Source organism: Molothrus aeneus, chromosome 8, assembly GCF_037042795.1.
Source record: "Molothrus aeneus isolate 106 chromosome 8, BPBGC_Maene_1.0, whole genome shotgun sequence".
NCBI classification, from domain to species: Eukaryota; Metazoa; Chordata; class Aves; order Passeriformes; family Icteridae; genus Molothrus; species Molothrus aeneus.
The window spans coordinates 33253617-33272151 of NC_089653.1; the positions used below are offsets into that span (position 1 = coordinate 33253617).

At 43.9% G+C, this 18535-nt stretch overlaps 1 protein-coding gene across 1 annotated transcript in view; it reads right to left on the reverse strand.

Moving 5' to 3' along the window:
- ADAM12 (ADAM metallopeptidase domain 12) overlaps window positions 1–18535 on the reverse strand; it is a 184193-nt gene that overhangs the window by 61879 nt on the left and 103779 nt on the right. The window contains exons 5-7 of the mRNA XM_066555175.1: window positions 15767–15843; window positions 4343–4526; window positions 417–482 (exon numbers count right to left, since the gene is read on the reverse strand). Coding sequence (XP_066411272.1) covers window positions 417–482; window positions 4343–4526; window positions 15767–15843 — 327 coding nt within the window. The remainder of the gene's footprint in view (window positions 1–416; window positions 483–4342; window positions 4527–15766; window positions 15844–18535) is intronic.

Below are 18535 nucleotides of genomic sequence, written 5' to 3' on the forward strand. Positions count from 1 at the left end.
TACAGCCAGTGCTGGTACTTTGAAGCTCCCTTTGCAACACCTCAGGAAGGCAGTCGTGCTCCATGGAATGTGATGGCCAAGCACTGCTCCAGAAACCCTGACAGCCCCACTGAGGGCACTGGGAATGGCAGTGAGGACTTAACTTGCTCAAGGAATGAATATTTATTTGCCTCTTCTTCCATACTGACACGGTTATTTCAGAGTCAAACTCCTTCTGAGGTATTGTAAGGAATTTCACACCTGAGTATTGCTGCTGTCCTATCTTAATAATTCCTAATTAGGGAGGATGGTTTACCTCAGAAAACATCATATTATTGTCATCATATTGTCTGAAGCACCTCATTTGCAGCACCATGGTAACTGAGCTGAGCTGCCCCTTTGCTGCTCACATAAGTTTTTATTTTGCAGTTCCTTACCTCGCGATTATCCGCCACAATAACGAGCTCCACGTACTTCGTTGTCTTCAGAGTCTCCCTCTTGTACTGTCAAAAAACCATGAAAGTCTTATTTTGTTTTCAGCCCTGATACAACAAAGTGCTTGCAAGAGGAAATACACAGTGTCTCAGGTTTCCTACATTTTACTACGATTTTACTACACACAGATTTGTAGTGCCTTCCTCCTCCTCATGGAAATTTTCCTTACAAAACCTCTCAGGGTTTGATCACAGAAAGCAGGAGATTGGTGTAAAGTCTCTCTCAACTTTTCAGCTTTCTGCAGTTGAAACATTTGAGTTATCTTTCCTCACAGGAGAATATCCCCTCCAGCAGAAAGACCTCTGCTATTTCCAAGGCACTTTTAAAGGAGAGATGAGGTAACTTCTAACAAACATTTCACACGATAGACAAACTGGTTACTAAGAAAAATGAGAGAGAAGGGGATATTGAGTGAAGCAGAGAAGAGGTCAAGCAGTCAACTGATAAATTATGTAGGAAGAAAAACCCAAAAATAAAAAAAAGCAGAACCAACTGTTGGTGTCTGGGGAAGCAAATTAATACTTGAAAAATGGAAGGCACACATTTAATTCTGCATCTGCAAATTCATATAAAATGCAGGTCTAAAAGAATCACAATGCTTTACTGAAAAAACAAAATCAGGGAAGAAATGATTTTGTAAGAGTACAAACCATGTCACAGCTCCTTTGTTACCCTAAATTTCAGTGACCTATTAGTGCCTGTAGAAGTTCTGTGATTTACAGCAGCAGCAGCAGCATCTATCCTATCATTCCTTCCTTGTGTCTGGACCAGGACATTTAGGGAAAAGAGGTCTCAGCAGAGTATCTGATCTTCCTGCCAGAACTTAGAAGGCTTAAACAGATGTCTGACCTACAACTGACCATGATGTCTTGAGCTGCAGCAAAGCTCTTTAACCTAAAACATGACTAAAGCTTTCCAAGGAAAACTGCTCCAAGGCAAACTGAGAGATCCCCTAAGCACAGCCAGAGCTGGACAACTCCTTCCAGCCAGATTTCACAAAGTTTTCTTCACATTATCAAACTGTTCCTCTTCACTCTCTGCAGATTGATGATTTGATGTTTTGCAAGAATTAGAGGAAAAGTGAGCGATGCAATCTTTAGTATCTGACTTTCAACCTAATATTTAATAGTGCTGCAAACTCCAATAAGTTGAAAAAAAAAGTTTAATTTGGACCATATTTATGGATGGAGAGAGGAGTAAAAGCTGCTGTTAATGAACTAAACATCAAGGATGCAAACACTTGACAGGATTACACTTTTTAGGGGCTCTGGCAAATGAGCTGAGGTAGATTCTTTTAAAACTTCTGGCACTGGGGTGTGATGCCACTCAGACACCAGTGAGGTGCCACAAAAGGTAAATGGCCATGTGGCTGCTGTTTGTGATGGAATTGATCTCTCAGACACTGAAACTCTCCCATCCTGAAATTTATTATGAGGTCCTAAAGAGATGCATCTCCAAGGAGCCTCTCATCCTCCTCCAAGAGAAGAAGAAAAGATGATACAGGAAAATCTGAGTTCAAAGGAGCAAGGAGAGCTCTGTTACATCAGTCAATTTAAAACATTTCCCTCTCACCAAGAGTAAAACTGTTTGGACTGGAGTGAGCTGGAGAGAAATTGGCTAGCAGGCATAAAAATCACATCAGCCTCTGGTGACTGACTTGCATAACAAATCTGTTCCTGAGATTTGCCCAAAGGCTATGTGAACTCCTAGGATACAATATTTATTTATGAAATATACCTAATTATGGCTTCTTTCAGCTTGCTCTCTGCAGCCAGCTGCATCACTGCACAGCCCCTTTGCTGGGTTAATCCTTCAGAACTGAAATGAGGAGTCAATGACACAGCCGTGAGAGCTGGGGGACAATGGGCTTTGTTCCTCTGACCATGGTCTCTCTCCTCTGCTTCTTCCCCACCTGATCCCATCCCAAACCTGCTGCCCCACCCCTTCCTCAGCCTTCCCTGCCTGGCAATTGGCATGGCTTGGGTGGACACTGCAGTGGTGCAGCCTCTCTTTCCTCATGATCTAAAAAATCCCCTGCCTGCTCCTGGTCACCGCCATCACCAAAATGGCTTTTTTTCCTTGTGGCTACAGAGAAAATTCCCTACTGCAGGGAGTGTCCTACACACCAGACATTCTTCAGGGTCCTGTCTCAATGGAGCTCAGCTGGAAAATGCTCCTTGGTGCAATTTGAGGGTCCAGTGAGTCAGGAAATGACCCAGCACTCACAGAGACCCCGCTCCAGCAGGGCACAGGCTGTCAGTGACAGCCTCTGCATCTCCTGCTCTGCTCCACTGCAGCTCCTCTTTGGGTCTGGGGAGCTGAGGCTGCTGCTTGTGCCATCCTTCACCTGTGCTTGCATCTAACCAGAGCCCTTGGTGATGCACTGATCTCACTTTTCAGCTCTGCTCAATGAGAATTTCGTGTAGGAGGTTGAGTGGAGAGTCAGCAGATAAAACCAAACAAAAATCTTCCCCCAGACCTGTCAAGAAGCCAAATATTTTAATCATCCCCATGAACCTTAGACCAGATTTCTGCTTAATTCTGTCACCCAGTGTGACTTGGAGCAGCTTCATGTCTCCCCACTTTGCAGGTCATCTTTATTTGATGTGCCCACTGACAGACTGCTTAATGACAACACTGAAATATGAAAACTCACTGCACACATGACATTTGACAGCTTTCAAAATTCCTACATTAGAAGCTTAACCAACTTACTCATTAAATATATTGTACCTATCCATATGATGTGACTGCTGACAGGTTTTATAATTATGTCCAGTGAACCACAGCAAAAATATTTTTCAGATATTTAAAGTGAAATTTGAGATGTAGTTGAAGCCAGCAGCAAAATGGAAGATCCATAAGGGTAATAATAAAATGGCTTTGGTTGTGTCAGTTTGCTACATGCACACATTTTACTTCTGCATTACACTGACTACTTCAGTGGAATTCAAAGTCACAAAGAATTTGGGGAAAACTTAATAAAGTTGTATTTCCAATGTTTTCCACCCACACACATGCTTTTAGAAATACACTTAATTCTTATAAAGTAACATGCAAAGGCTAATGCTCTGGATGCAATATTCCTAAAAATGTAAAATAAATTAATTCCATTGCATAATTCTATCTAGAGATGTCACTTAGGTTGCTTTTCTTAACAATGGACCTGAGGCAAAGCCTGAGTCGTACATGCAAGTACAAATCCCCATATGTGACATTCAATAAATGCTGATGGCAGATTTGTATCATTCTGTAATTCCTAACCCAGCCTTTTCTACAACCCTTGTCCAATATGCAGAGGAATTTGTTACAGCATTTCCTCTTCCTAGTTTTTGGCTCATTTAATTTTCTAATTTCCATTAGCTAGATGAATCTCACATGAAGTACATTTCTGCCAACATCACAGCAACTCCAATAATACAGCTGTAAAATAATATGCTGAGAATTTGTTTTGTCTGCATAAGAGACTTTGCTACTAAAAGACAGAGGTTCCAAACCTGGTATTAGCAAAGTATCCCAGCTATCATGTTCTCTTTCATCTTGGGAGGGCAAGAACTTTTCCAGACATCGCTCAGTATTCTCAGGGAGCCTCGAATTCTGGTTCTAACCATACAAGAACCAGAATATACAACCATAATATGAACCCATAAACTTTTCTGTGTTGAAAAGGAAGTGAAAAGCAAGCTATGCATGGAGAGTCCAGGAAAAGTAATAAAGCTTTAACAAATAATTTCATCTGCACTTCAGCAGACGGCACCGAGGGAAGGCGGTGGTGTGGGTTAAGGTTTTGCTCAGTGGAGACCCTTGTGGTGGGCAGCAATATGGAAATGCTGCCAAGCAGACACAGAAAAGCACATGAGCCACCTACCCTGGCAGCTGGAGGATGCTGTGATGTGGCAGTGGCAGCAGCCCCCATGGCAGGGATGTCCAGCTGGTGGCCACAGGAGCCCGGGGCTGCTCTCAGGTTCTCCGCTCGGTAGATCTTGTGTTCCCTTGTAGCACCTTCCAATGGCTCCAGAATGTAGCTTTTGTTTCCAAACACAATAATTCCCCTGGGACACAGGAGAGCAGAGTGAGACACGTGGTTTTCAGGAGCTTGTCTACACCAGAGTTACACCAAGTTTAATAATGATGGAGTATGAGAAAGCAAAACAGTGATTTACAGTGTCACAGGCGAGCGGAGCAGGAAACATCAAAGCTGTACATTTGTCATTGCAGCACACACTATACTTTAAAAGAACCAATGGCTCACAGAAATCTGTCTCTTCTGAAGTGCTGCACTGCAGAGCAAAATGATATTTGTGCTTTATTTGTTTTCCATTCTCCCAGTGATGCATTGCCGATGCCGCCGGAGCCGCGGCAAACGAAAGAAAAAGAGAAAGACTTTGGGAAGGAGGTACAGTGGGAAAACATCCATTCCAGTCTGCAGCTCCATTAGAGCTGCTAAAGCAAACCCTGCCAGATCAAAGAGGCCTCGTGGTGTCAGCATGGATTATTAAATATTGCACAGCAGGGCAGCAGAGGGAAGCTCAGACACGGGAAGAGCGCGTTCCTGTTTCGCTCATTTTACTGCCCAAAAGAATAATTTTGACAGCAATGCCACCTGCTCCCTGAGGAACTCACAGATCTGGCACTGAAAGCTCTCTTGCTGAGCTCTTTAAGCTACAGACTGTAAGAGGAAAGGAAGAGGGTCCTTGTGCTGGGTCCTGCCCAGATGCCACAGCAAAGCAAGGGTGACAAAAGGGTGAATATGTGACAGGCTGGGAGAGCTGGGGGGCTCACCTGGACAGGAGCAGCTCCAGGGAGAGCTCAGAGCCCCTGGCAGGGCCTGAAGGGGCTCTAGGAGAGCTGCAGAGGGACTTGGGACAAGGAATGGAGCAACTTTATTATCTTAGTGTACCTTTTTGGAGTTTTAGAAGTGTCTGCCCCTTTTATTTCTGTCTCTGCTGTGATAAAGGTAAAATACAACAGCCATTGTGAGGCCAGTGTTGCTGTACAATTTTCCAGAAAGTTACAAAAAAGAAGGATAAAATAGGAGAAAAAGGACCCAAAAGCAGGTTAATGATACTATGAAGATCGATTTAAAAGTAAAATGATAATTATTTGGAGAAGGTACCTTAGTTATCCTATTATTAGGAAGATATGATGAAGAAACTCAAAGTCTTTGGTCTGCTAACAAATGAACTGAAGTATTAATTCCAAGCTGGCTGCACAGTTTTGCTTCAGAGCACCATTAACACCAAGCCAACAGACACTTTCCTGGGGACTGGAACAGCTAAAAGTCCAAGAGAAAAAAGCAGCCTGGAAAGGCAGGATATCAAAATCTGTCTAACAGCAATCCCAGGAGCCTGTTTTACTGCCCTGAACCAAGGCTCAGGGTCTGATAATTCATCTGCAGCTCCCTCAGCCCCCTTGGCAGAGCAGGTGAGACACGTCCAGGCATCCCCCAGCAGCTGGGAGTGATGGGTCAGGGCTGGGAGGGCTGGGCTGATTTATCCCAGCAGCTCCAGCCAGGATCCCAAGAGCCCTCCTGACATATGGGACACCCCGGGCAGGTCACCCCTGATTTCAGTAACCTCGGGCTCTGAATTGTTGTCAGGGCTGCCTCACTCCTTGGAGGATTGGGGAAATGGGGACAAAATATTCACTTTACTCCAAAAACCAGCAGCCCTGTAATCAGCACAATCAAATAAGGGTTGTTGTCTTGGCCTTGTGCAATTAATCATTTAATTTTGGAGGCAGGAGTCCATTAGTCACTGTTTGAAATGGGCCAGCCTGACCAGCTCCCTGTGCTGACAGCTCAGAAACAACAGAAAAGCATGCAGGGGTTTATTTTTAATGCTAAATTTGCCCTTCTTAGAATGTTCACTTTCAAAATTAGAAGCTTGATCAATTTTCTTTAATTACTTACACTACAAAGGGAGAGATTTAGTTGTATCCTAAGTTGAGTTCTCTCAATTAAATTTTTTAAAAAAATATTTTAAAGTGAGCATCTTGTTTTCAGGAGTTCATATCCAAAATGTGCCACATCAATGCCACATTGCCAATGTATCCCTCATGTACCCAACCTCTATCTAAAAGAACCAAATAACCATTTCTTTAAAAAGACCTACATAACCATTTCTTTACCCCTCATTTCCTTTAGCTGCTGAGGGTATGGACAAGTGATCAGATCCCAGAATGATTCATCTGGGTTTTTCCTGAGCACACCATCTGATTCCCATCTCAAGGGAAGCATGGGCCTTTAAGGACCAGTTTCCCTTTGCCTATGGAGCAATCCCAGGAGAAGGAAAATCTGCAGATTTGGCAGAAAGAAAACCAGACTTTTCATTTAAAGCACACTTATCCCTTGAGTGCTGCCTACAGGATATCAGCACTTGGCTTGTGACCATCTGTAATAAGATAATGAATATCAAATATGAATTTTCTTGGCCAGCTCTCCGGTTTTGACTAATTTTCTTTTCCTACAATTGCATTTTTCCCCCATCGTGCAGTGCCAAGCACAGCACCTTAAAAATGTAACGAGTCAAGAGTTATGGTTCCTTTCTTTTTTATTTTTTGGGTGTGTGAACAATACCCACCAGTCATTCAGAGGCAAATAAAATAAATCTCTAGCTACTGGTTCTTTCCACTCTCCTCAGGTGTCTCCAAGAGGCTTCTGTTACTCCTCCAGCATTTCTGTGTCTCCCCCTGGGATCTCCCACACTCCTGAGTCAGCCCATGTTCCCACAAACTTTTCTATTTTTCAGCAGCCATTAATGCTAAACAATCTTGTGTTTTCCACAGATTAATAAAGTATTAATGTGGCAAATGGCACATTAAACTACAGATTCCCAGTCAAACATTGCACAAAGAACCCCAAAGAGATTTCAGCAAGTCCTTAAGACCAGTCTGTGGGATTTCTATCAGACAAAGGACTACTAGAATTCCCAGGATTATAAACGTTGGAGGGGAAAAAAAGCAATATGAACTATTCAAATTTTAGTGTCAGGTGTCTAATTCTGGGTTTTCCTCAGTCCCAAACCTTCAGATGCTGGGATGTCAGACAGATTTACAAAAGAGGCAGGCAGGAAAGCCAAGAGACAACCCCAACCTACCTGAAATTCTCCCCCCGTCTCCTCCATCCCTGGTAGCAGAGAGGGAGGGAAAATATCCATCCCAAGAGCACGTCCAGACAGCAGCTCCCAGGCTCCAGGCCAACTGGAAGCAGCTCCAGTGTGGTCCTGAGCCTGGCCTAAATTTGACTCCAGCTCTGCACAGGGTTTGGTCCCTGCTCATGCCTGGGGCCAGCAGCAGCCCAAGCACCTCCAGATCCCTGCTGACCCCCTGGAGGTGGGAAACCCACGGGGCTCTGCCTCCTGTCCTCCCCTCTGAGCCCTGTGGACACCTGGGAATGTCTGTGTGAGATGGGAGAGCTCTCCCTGCCTCAAACAGAAATTAAAACTCACACAATTCCACATTGCCAGGACTCTCTCAATCAGGGAAAGGCAATTTCATGGAATAATTCCACTTTTTTAACTGTCGATAAAATCAAATAGAATTTTTTTTTCCCCTCTTAAAAAGGAAAACCAAAACAAAACCTAAAGCGAGGCCAGTCGTATTTCATAAATCAACAGGCTTAAGGAAATCTCAAAATATAAATGGGATTTTTCTTTTCCGACTTGTCAGCAGAAGCAAAGGTCCTGCCAACATAAACCATCAACACATACTTGTCTGAGAAATTGTGATGCTGAAGCAAAACTTGGCTGGGACAGCACTATATGAAACTATTATATATTATTCTGCTGCACTATACAGGGGAAATTAAGTAAATTGATAAACCTGAGATCTGTGAGTGCAATTAAACATTTGGTTTTAATGAAGCTCAAAGTTATTTCTAAACAATAAAAATAAAAAGCTCTATTTCCACTGGCAGAGGAATGTAGATGTCCTGAGTTGGTGAGAAATTAATTAGAGGGCAGTTCCTGCTCACACACTGAATATTCATTTAAAGTCTGTGCCTGCCCACAGACACTGCAGGGCTCCTGTGCCACCTGAAAACCTCCAGGTCCCTCATTGCACAACCAATGTCACAGCCCCCCAGGGGCAGGGGCTGATCCCACAGCTCTTCCCTGGATTTCAAGGAGTTTTGGGTGAAAAGGTTCCAGAATTGGAGCCCTGTGAGCCCGGAGTGCAGGGCTGCTCAACAGGGGTGATCTGTGCACTCAGAGGGCATTTTTATTTATTTTTATTGTACATTCTGCATTCCCAGGGCTCTGCATAACAAATTCCCAGGCAAGTAAGCAGGCAAACAAACAAAAGGGAAAGAAAAATGAGGTGGTGAATGAGGGCTTCACTTTTAGGCTGCTTTAATAAGTTGCAGATGGATACTGTGGGGATAAATGAGCAGGATGATCTATTGACTGTTTTTCTAATAGAGCTGATATTTAGATATTTTTCAAATGGTTTGGTCATTCTTTAGCTTTAAGAGACTGGGAAATGCAGAGAACAGGAGTCTGAAAGCAGATGTGCTCCTGTCTCTGCCTCTGGTCACCTCTTTTTGCAACAACTCCTCACCTCTAAAACAGAGAAAATTTTAGTATCCACAGAAAAAAAACTCATCTATTGATGAAGAGCACAATAGGAAAGAAAAACAATCCCATTATCCTAGTACACTGCACAGGAGGATTCTATTAAAATAACAAATCTGACCCAAATCAGCCAAGGGCAGCCTCTCCAAGGGGGTGGAAGCAGTAGCACCACTGGTTCTGCATCTCACAGGAGTGGTGGAGGTGTTCCCACACAGACACATCATCACTCACAGAGCTTCCACTCCAGCCAGTGCCTTTCATGGACCTGAAAATATATTCTCTAAAATGGAATTATGGCCAGACCCTCCTGCAGCACACACTTCATCCTTTCTCAGTGCAGGACAGATCTGTCCAGGGTGGGTGCAGATCGAGCTGCAGCTCTGATTCCTGGAATTCCAGCAAGGAGTTACTTGGATGGGGGGGGGGAGAAAATGAGATTTAATGTCCAGCATTTGGGCTGCAAGGAACAGGAATTGTGTTGTCAGAGAAAGGGTCACATGTGGGGATGGGGAAAGAGAAAGGGAAGAAGGAAATTTCAAGGAAAGGAAATTTCAAGGAAATTTAATGGAAAGGAAATTTCAGGGGAAGGGGAAGGGGAAGGGGAAGGGGAAAGGGAAGGGAAGGGAAGGGAAGGGAAGGGAAGGGAAGGGAAGGGAAGGGAAGGGAAGGGAAGGGAAGGGAAGGAAAGGAAAGGAAAGGAAAGGAAAGGAAAGGAAAGGAAAGGAAAGGAAAGGAAAGGAAAGGAAAGGAAAGGAAAGGAAAGGAAAGGAAAGGAAAGGAAAGGAAAGGAAAGGAAAGGAAAGGAAAGGAAAGGAAAGGAAAGGAAAGGAAAGGAAAGGAAAGGAAAGGAAAGGAAAGGAAAGGAAAGGAAAGGAAAGGAAAGGAAAGGAAAGGAAAGGAAGAAGGAAAGATGCATTAGCATGGGTACCAATTTAGTGAGCACATTTTATAGCACCCTGCAGCAAACAGAGAGACAGGACAAGAAGATTCCAACTTGCATATCCCACTAAATGCCAGCAGCAGAGTGGATGGAGAAGGAGCTCAAACACCTGGGTAGGATCATCCCTCATCCCTGTCCTGGCAGTGATCCCTCGTGCACACCATGGTCCAAGGCTGGACATGATGCTCATTTCAGAGCACAGAGGTGACCCTGAGCCAGGAGCTGCTCCCCTGGAACAGGCAGCCATGAAACAGAAGCCATGAAACCCCAGAAAGTGAATGGTTTTTAATGCCGAGCTCAAAATCCTCCAGGAGTTTCCTGGTCAGATAAATTACAAACCATGCAGGATGTTTATATGAACTAAAAGCTCTGCCTGCAGAAAGTAGGGAGGAAAAGCTCACATCCAAACCAGTGCTTTTCTCAATGGGGATTTTCTCCTAACTTAACTTTTGGATGAAATCTCTTCTTCTGTGGGGAAATGCTGCTTGAGGGGTCGTGAGGAATTTACATTTCTTTTTCTCACTGGTTTCCTACTTCCATTCCTTTCTCAACAGTTGATGTCTGGAGTGTCACATTTAAATCCCCTCTTCAGCTGACTGTGTCTGGGCTGCAGTGAGTTCAGCCAGACCATTTGAAAAATGGTATTGGCAGCCTTGGGTACCATAACTCTGTAATCCCAGTAAAAATGAGCATCAATTCCATCCTGGGGCCTTCTCCCCATCCCCGTCCCTGTGGACACTGCATCTTTCAGCTGCTGATGAGGCTGGACAAAGAGTGAACACGTTCTGTTTGTGTGACTGGCTTAATCACCTAACAACTGGGTAAAACATCTGAGGATATTCAAGTGCATTTTGGGGTTTCAGAAGGAAAAGGCTTCCTGGGAGATTTCTATCCTTAGGCTCCCAAGGAATTTTTGGGAGCGCCTCTCAAGCTCCCCCCATCTAAGAGGTCACTGCAGATGCTTCTGGAGCTGCACATTTCCATGGCAGAGTCCCCTGGCAGCCCCTGGCCCAGGGAGGTTTGTGCCGTGCCCTTCTCCAGGCTGCAGTTCTGGGTGGATTCAGCACTCCCAGGGAAAGTAATCAGGGAAAAATCATTCAAGTCTAAACAAATTTATCACAGAAGATGTGAGCAGTGGCCAGAGGCCAAAATTATTTGCTAAAAACTTGAAGAGCCTCCAAGCTGGATAAACAGAAGGGTATTTCCTGGGGACAGGAAGGAAATGGCTCAGCTCTGTCGTACCTTCATCTTCCCACAAGCTCTGACAGTCTAACTGGCTTTCTGATCCAGATGGACCCAGAAATCCTGATTAGCCATTGTTCCCATTCCGTGCACTCAGCATTTCCTGAGCCCTCTCTGCCATTCAGCTCCTCCTCCTCAGAGGAGCCAGCAGGATACAGATTAAGGCATGATTATATTCTCCTCTAACCTGCATTTTAGGCAGCTCTCAGTGCCAATCCCACTATTTCTGCCATTGTGCTCCTACGTGAGGTGAGGAGTTGTGTGAATGTTATGTGAGGATGGAACAGAGCTGAGCAATGTGTGCTTGAGAGAGCTGAGCCTCCTCCTCTCTCCTCTTCATCTCTCACCCCTCTGCCTGCCTGAGAAACTTAAACCAGACTAACCTTAGTATTCAGATTTCACACAATTGTTCTTCATCACAGAACAATCATGAAATGTTCAGGAGCTAAAACCACATCTCAACTGCTCAGCCACGTGGAGGGAAGACCTTGGTGGCTGGGGGAGGTCAGGGCAAGGCTCCTCCAGCTCAGCAGCTCCTCTCTGGCCTTGGCCATCAGCAGCAGCTCAGGGGTGAGAGGTAGGAGCAGAACAAGCAGCCCCAGCTCTGAGAGCAGCAGTGCCAGGGTTATTTCAGGGTTTTACAGCCCTGCAGAGGCTCCCTGAGCTCCCCTTCCCAAACTGTCACATCCTCTTGGAATCCATTGACACTGTCACTGATCCACTGACACCCTCCTGTGACAGCTCCAACTTCGTTATGTGAATAAAAAAAGTACTTTCCTTTGCTCTCAAGTCTCCTAATTTTGAGGTTATGAAGAATATTCAGTGATTGTCCCCTCTCCAGTGTGACATTCACCCTTGTTTCATCATGCTCCTTTTCTCCGTCATCGCCTTTCAAAAGTGACAAATCCTGGTCTATTTTCTCTCCTTGGATAAAAGCTGCTCCACACCTTTGATCAAAATTTTTGCCCTTCTCTGTACCTTTTCTGGATATATTGCTTCTTCCTCTTCTGAGATGGAGCAGGGGAGGGGGAAACAAGAACTGCATGCAGAACTCAGGATGTGAGCGCTCTGTGGATTTATAAAGTGGTAATGAGGGTTCTTGTTTTATCCTCTATTTCTGTCTCAGTAATTCCTGTGATCCCTTTTGCTTCTCTGACTGCTGCTGAGCACTCAGCCTTCAGAGCACACTGAAATGTGGGACCTATTCTTTATGAGTAGTTTCATATCTTTTAATGGACTCTGCTGGTCTGGGGGAAAATGCACAGCCCCCACCTATCCACACCTGGAACAATGCCCAGGGTGCCTGTCTGGTGGGAGGGGGAAGATACTGGGTTCTCCAGGATTTCAGAGGGCTGACAGCATGCACTTCCTCTCATTACATTATTACATTATTTTTCAGGCACTTGAACCCCAGCTCCACGCAGCAGCTGTGTGAGGTAGGTAAGAATCATTAAATGGATTTCACAGATGGAGAAACTGAGACAGAGAGATTTGTCTGATTCACTTAGAAACTGTCACAAAGCCAGGAACAGACCCTGAAAACGAGACTTGGCCTCCCTTCCAACAGCTGCTGCAAGTGAAAGGGCTGCTCCAGGGACTGTCCCCACCTGGGGCTCCATGGCCACACAGAGCCTCATGTCTCTGCTCCTGCAGCTTGGAGTCTTTGTCATGCTCTGGAAAAACAAGAGTCCCTGCTCCAGCAAGCTGGTGGCAAGTACATTATCCTGTCCTATCCTATCCTATCCTATCCTATCCTATCCTATCCTATCCTATCCTATCCCATCCCATCCCATCCCATCCAGATCTATTCTTTCAAGCCAGCAAAGCTGCCAGCAAAGAAAGCCAAGAAGTTCTCCTTGACTGTGCTTTTTTTGCAGCAGCCTGGGACAGTGGAAGGTGTCCCTGCCCATGGCAGGGGTGGAACTGGATGAGCTTTCAGGTCCCTTCAACCCAAACCATTCTGTGCTTCTGTGATCAAGCACTGGCAATATGTGGGAGTTATTCTGTCTGGGAATTGTTGCTGTTGGTTGTTTGTTGGAATCCTGGATGCTGAGAATGTTAAACTTTCTGTGCTGAAAGGCACAGACCCACAAAAGAATACTACAATTGACCTGAGGCTGTGGAGAAGGCTTCAAAAATTGATTGATAACACTAAGATTACAAGTGTGTGGTTGGTTAGAAGTATATAATATCACAAGGTAGAAAACTTAGAGTTTGGGGTTTTAGAATATAGAAATAAATATGAAACAAGATAGAGGTTTTAGGGCAGAAGCAGGTTGTTCTTCTTCACCTTCTTCTTCCTAAGTTTGGGTAGTGTTTTGTAATTGCACAGAAAAGTCCACGTTACAGGTTTCAAGAGATCAGTTATTGAGTTAAAAAAGAAAATAATCTAAGTATCATTTCTTAATTGAATAGTCTAGTCTTAAAAGACCTTATAACAAAAGATAGTTGGCCATTTTGTCCCTTACTAATGAAAGGCTACCAAAGTCACAGCTGTGAGGCTGTTTCACAAATAGGAAATAACAAACACCTGAGTCCAAACATGAACTACTGTCTCAAGTGCCTTCAATCCAGACCCAGAGAAACCCCCAGTTGTTGGGCTGTGAAACAGGTTTGGAGTGAATCAACAGGCACAGAACTCTTACCACAGACTGTTCTCACCCATGGACACTCTGTTTATCAATCTCAGCAGTGAAGCGGGCACAGAAACTGAGATTTCTCCTTGTCTGATCTCCTACTAGAACAAAGCAAAGGAAATTTCTGCAGTTTTGTACTGAAAAAGGTGCTGCAGAGAAGGAGCCCAATCCTGTCAGCTTGCACTTTGGGCACTTGTCTGCAACAGTGCCAGGAAAATGTCCCTGCCAGCATCTGCTGTCTTGACATGTCTGAACCACCTGAAGCTGGGAAAGGACTCTGGGAGCTCCACAATTGCAAAGAGAGCACTTTGGAGAAGAAAGAAAAGACTTCTAATGTGCATTTTCTCTTGAGAGTGATTAATTTCCAGGTAGCTCTGGAACAAGGACATCAATGGAGACCCTGTCCCACGAGGTACAAATTTTTCCTGGGGAGCTTGCAGCATTGTGATCCTTTAACTAAAATACTGAGAGTTCTGCATTAGATTTTTATAAACAGTTTTAAATTCTGGATATGTTTTACAGTAAGAATGACAGATAAATTCTGACTGTTCAGGCAAGGGGTTTATTAAACTTTTGGAAGATGCTGGATCCATAGCGAAGCACCCATAAAGCCCCTCTGTGTGGGAATGAGTCAAAGGAATCCCATCCACTACAGCAAATGGCTCATTCCCAGAGGGAGAGGGGTGCTGGGGTCAAACTCTGCTCTCTCTGCTGCTGTCTGTCCCAGAGCTCCCTTACAGAAGCCTTGACAATGCCACTACTGCACAAAATGCAAAATCAAGGGGAAAAGATTCCAGCTACTCCTGCTGTTTGTAGATAAATTAAACCCAGAAAAGGCTGAGACAGCTGGAAATCTGACAGGAAAACTGGGTTTTCCAGGGAGAACCTAGAGCCAATTTACAGTTAATTACTGTGATTTGGAACAGCTCTGTGAGTAAATACCAGTCTCTGATTGTCCAAGTAAGAAAGATAATTGTTTCCTGAACTATGTCTGTTGTGAATGTGAAATTTTGTCAGCCCATTCCTTTGTCAGACTGGAAGAGGTTTGATTTTCAGCAATAGGAATCTGCTACTCTGCTGTTAACAAGCAGCTAAAATCCAAAAGCTGAGCATCCTACCTGCCACAAACACAATTACTGAGCTCCACAGCCATGCATGTTCTCTGTATCACAGAACCTTTGAGTCCCTGGTTTCTAAAGCCACCTCTCCTAGTGCTGAGGCTGCTGGACAATGAGTGGTTCCACAGCTGGCAGCTGAAACAGTTGTGAGGACAAAGAGGCCTGGAAAGGCACCAGGCCCTGCCAGTATGAAAATGTGCCAAGGAACGGGTACAGAGAGGGATGGGCAGCAGGAGACAAGGGATGGCTCTTGGAAAACCCCCCAAAACTGTGTTATCTGTTCTTTGTTTTTTTCTCCTCAGAGCAACCAGAGGGAAAATTATTTGTGGGGATTCATCCAACATTTGAAAAAGAGATGGAATCATGGAATTATTTCTGTTGGAGAAGCCCTCAAAGATGACTGAGTCCAACCATTCCCAGCACTGCCAAGGCCAGTGTCCCCAAGTGCCACCTCTGCTTGGATTTTAAATCCCTCCAGGGATGGGGACTCCAAACTGCCCTGGGCAGCTGTGCCAGGCCTGGACAAACCTTTCCATGAGGAAATTGTTCCCAATATCCACCCTGAGGTCGTTCCCTCTCCTCCTGCCCCTGTTCCCTGGGAGCAGAGCCCGAGGGTCCAGAGCAGAGCCACAAGGTCCCCCCTGATCCCCCTTTGCTCCAGGCTGAGCCCCTCCCCTGCTCCCTCAGCCCCTCCTGGGGCTCCAGCCCCTTCCCCAATATTGGATCATGCATTAAAAGCCAAACCCAGCTCTCATGAGCTCCAACTCTGCTGAAATCTGGGCTCACCTGAGTCCCGAGCAGGTGCTGAGGCTGACGGAGGAGCCGGGGAACCCCTGGACGTGGCCATGGTAAAAGCAGTGACCCTGTGCAGGAGGAGAAAACATTTCACTGGTCACAAATCCTCTTTGCTCCTGGGTTTCCAGCCCTTTTATTTCAAGGTGAGTATCACTCTCAGGCCACAGCATTCAGAATCTCACTGGCAGCACCTTTCCTGTCCCACCAAATATTCTCTGTGCTTAACAGACCAAAGAGTCCTAAATAAAAACCTTGAGTGCTCCCAAAGCTCAAAAAGTTATAGGAGGTTTTTTGTTTGGTTCTGTATTCTTATTTTGTGAAGGATCAATAATGTTGGATTTGTATGACTGACCCCCTTTTTCTGTCTTATGTATTTAAAGCCACAATAATTAAACATTTGATTATATTTTATATTATTCTAATATCTCTTTATTATATATATTATTTTAATATTTTAATATTATTTTAATATTTTATAAAATAATCAGATTAACAAATCAGCTGCTGCATTTTACTCCTTTCTATATAGACTCCTATTTTTATTTAAGGGCATTTAAATCTGTGTATCCCTATAGGAGGCAGGTATGTGAAAAGAGAAACATAAAAAAGCCAATCCCAACCTTAGAACCTGAAATAAAAAATCACAAAGCAAATGAGAAGGGAAACAGGTTGGAAATGAAATTTTTTATTGAAATACCCAACCAAGTAGCTGCATGTTATTAAAAACAACCAAGAATAAAGGGGGGGCTTCTACTTTGAGAGACAACAGTCCAATTTCATTTTGTGCCTTGGTTATTATATTTCTTTAATAATCCACTGCTTGCAAAAGGCACCCACAACAGAGGGTTTCTAAGCTCATCCACATATCTGTCTGGAATCAAGGCTAATTTTATTGTTGACTAAAGGTTATATTGCATTCTCAATACCACCTGGAAAGTGAGAACTCTGCTGTGCAAGGTTCCCATCTGATTAGTGCAGAGGGAAGTTATCAGTGCTGCAGCACTCCAGTCATCTCCCTGTGCCTCTCATGGCTTGGTTCATTATTGCATTAATTAACCTTTCCAGGCTGGGGCATGGTTTTCACTCACAGCAGGTTTCTAAAAAGCACCTTGATTTTGGTGAAGAAAGCAACAGTCTGGGCAAGATGGAATGATTCAGACAGGAATTTTCTGTAAATAAGTTTGTGCCAGAGAAAATGTTTGTTTGATTTCCAGCACGAGCAAGTGAACACTGAGCAGCCAGCTCTGACTTTGTAAACACAAATCTCAGTAGCTTTTGTCAGTGAAAGAAATGACAGAAACAGGGTGAGAGTGTTTTACTCTTGGGTATTTTTATCATCAATCCTCATGAAGAGTCAGTAACACATTAGCAAAGATAAAGCCATAATAGAAAGGAGTCACAGATTGAATTTTTTGGGGTGATCACTTCAGTCACAATTGCTATGGATGTCAAACTTTCCGTGTGCATGCACTATTTCACTTTATTTCAGTGTTACCAGTTCCATGCATCCATGATAGAAGAAGAACAATCAACACACCTCCCACTCAAGCACTGAATTTCTTATATGATAAAAGCAAAAATGAAATAGGTTTATTCTCATTGCTTAAAGCAAACATGAGGTGAAGTTCAGAGCTCCTGAGAAAGAAATCTTTGGGTTTGAGCATCGCCAGAGCTGAGGCCAGTGAAATGGGGAGGGGAGCCAATATCTCACCCTGCACAGCTGCTGCTGTGGTCCAGCTGTCTTTATCTAAGAGTGAATTATGGCAAAGGGCCTGATTTCTTTCCCTCTCCACATACAACTTGTCATTTTATTAACTCTCAGCTCCTGGTTGTGGCCCATTTCACAATTTCTCTGAGATCCAGCAATGTGATGCCAAAGTTCAATATCGAAAATGTAAACTTATCAGAGCATGGCCTGCAACAGGACTGGGAGAAAATTGATTTCTAGCTCAGTAATTCCACTGAATTGCAGGACTTTTTTCTGCTATCAAATCTTTTTATTCCTGCAAACTAGTATATAAAATGGGTGACCCCTTAAAAACAAATAATTACCAAAGGCTGATCCATCATACTTAAAACAGTACTCTATACTTGCTTGAGATCATTTAATAAATAGCAGGTCTTGACAATTTTCCAGGTGCTATAAATTGAAAAATAACCTAGACACTGACTTGTGTGCTAGAGAACTGCCCTAGAGACAGCTCCACAAACCTGCCTTGACCTCCAGGCAGAATTTGACTAAGCAACTTTTCAATGGAAAATCAGATTTGGTTTCAACTCCAGACTGTATTGATGTCCTCAGTGAAGAAGAGATATAAAAATAAAATCATAGTCTTGTCTTTTCTCAACTGTATTGCAGCATTTAATGAAAAATGAATGCACTGAGCTCTCTTTTTTAGGCAGCAAAATGCACTGTCATTACTAATCATGACTTACTTTGCCATTTTGCAAACAGATATTGTATTTTAGCAAGAAAAACCTGTCATTAGCTGTACACATACTCCTGTTAACTCAGGTAAATCTCTGAAAGACTCATGTGTTCCATTTATTTCCTTTTACTTCCTTCAGGAGTCTCTGCAGCCTTCCTGCTCCCAAAACAAATGACTATTTTCTCCTGAGCTGATTTGGAAGGAGATATGAGCACCCAGCAAAATGAAAGCCCTGAAAGCTTTCGAAATGATTGCTTTACTTGGGGTGTCTGCAGCTATAATGAAGATGCTTCTTCAGAAGTAAGATGTTATGCAGAGAAATAATTCCTTC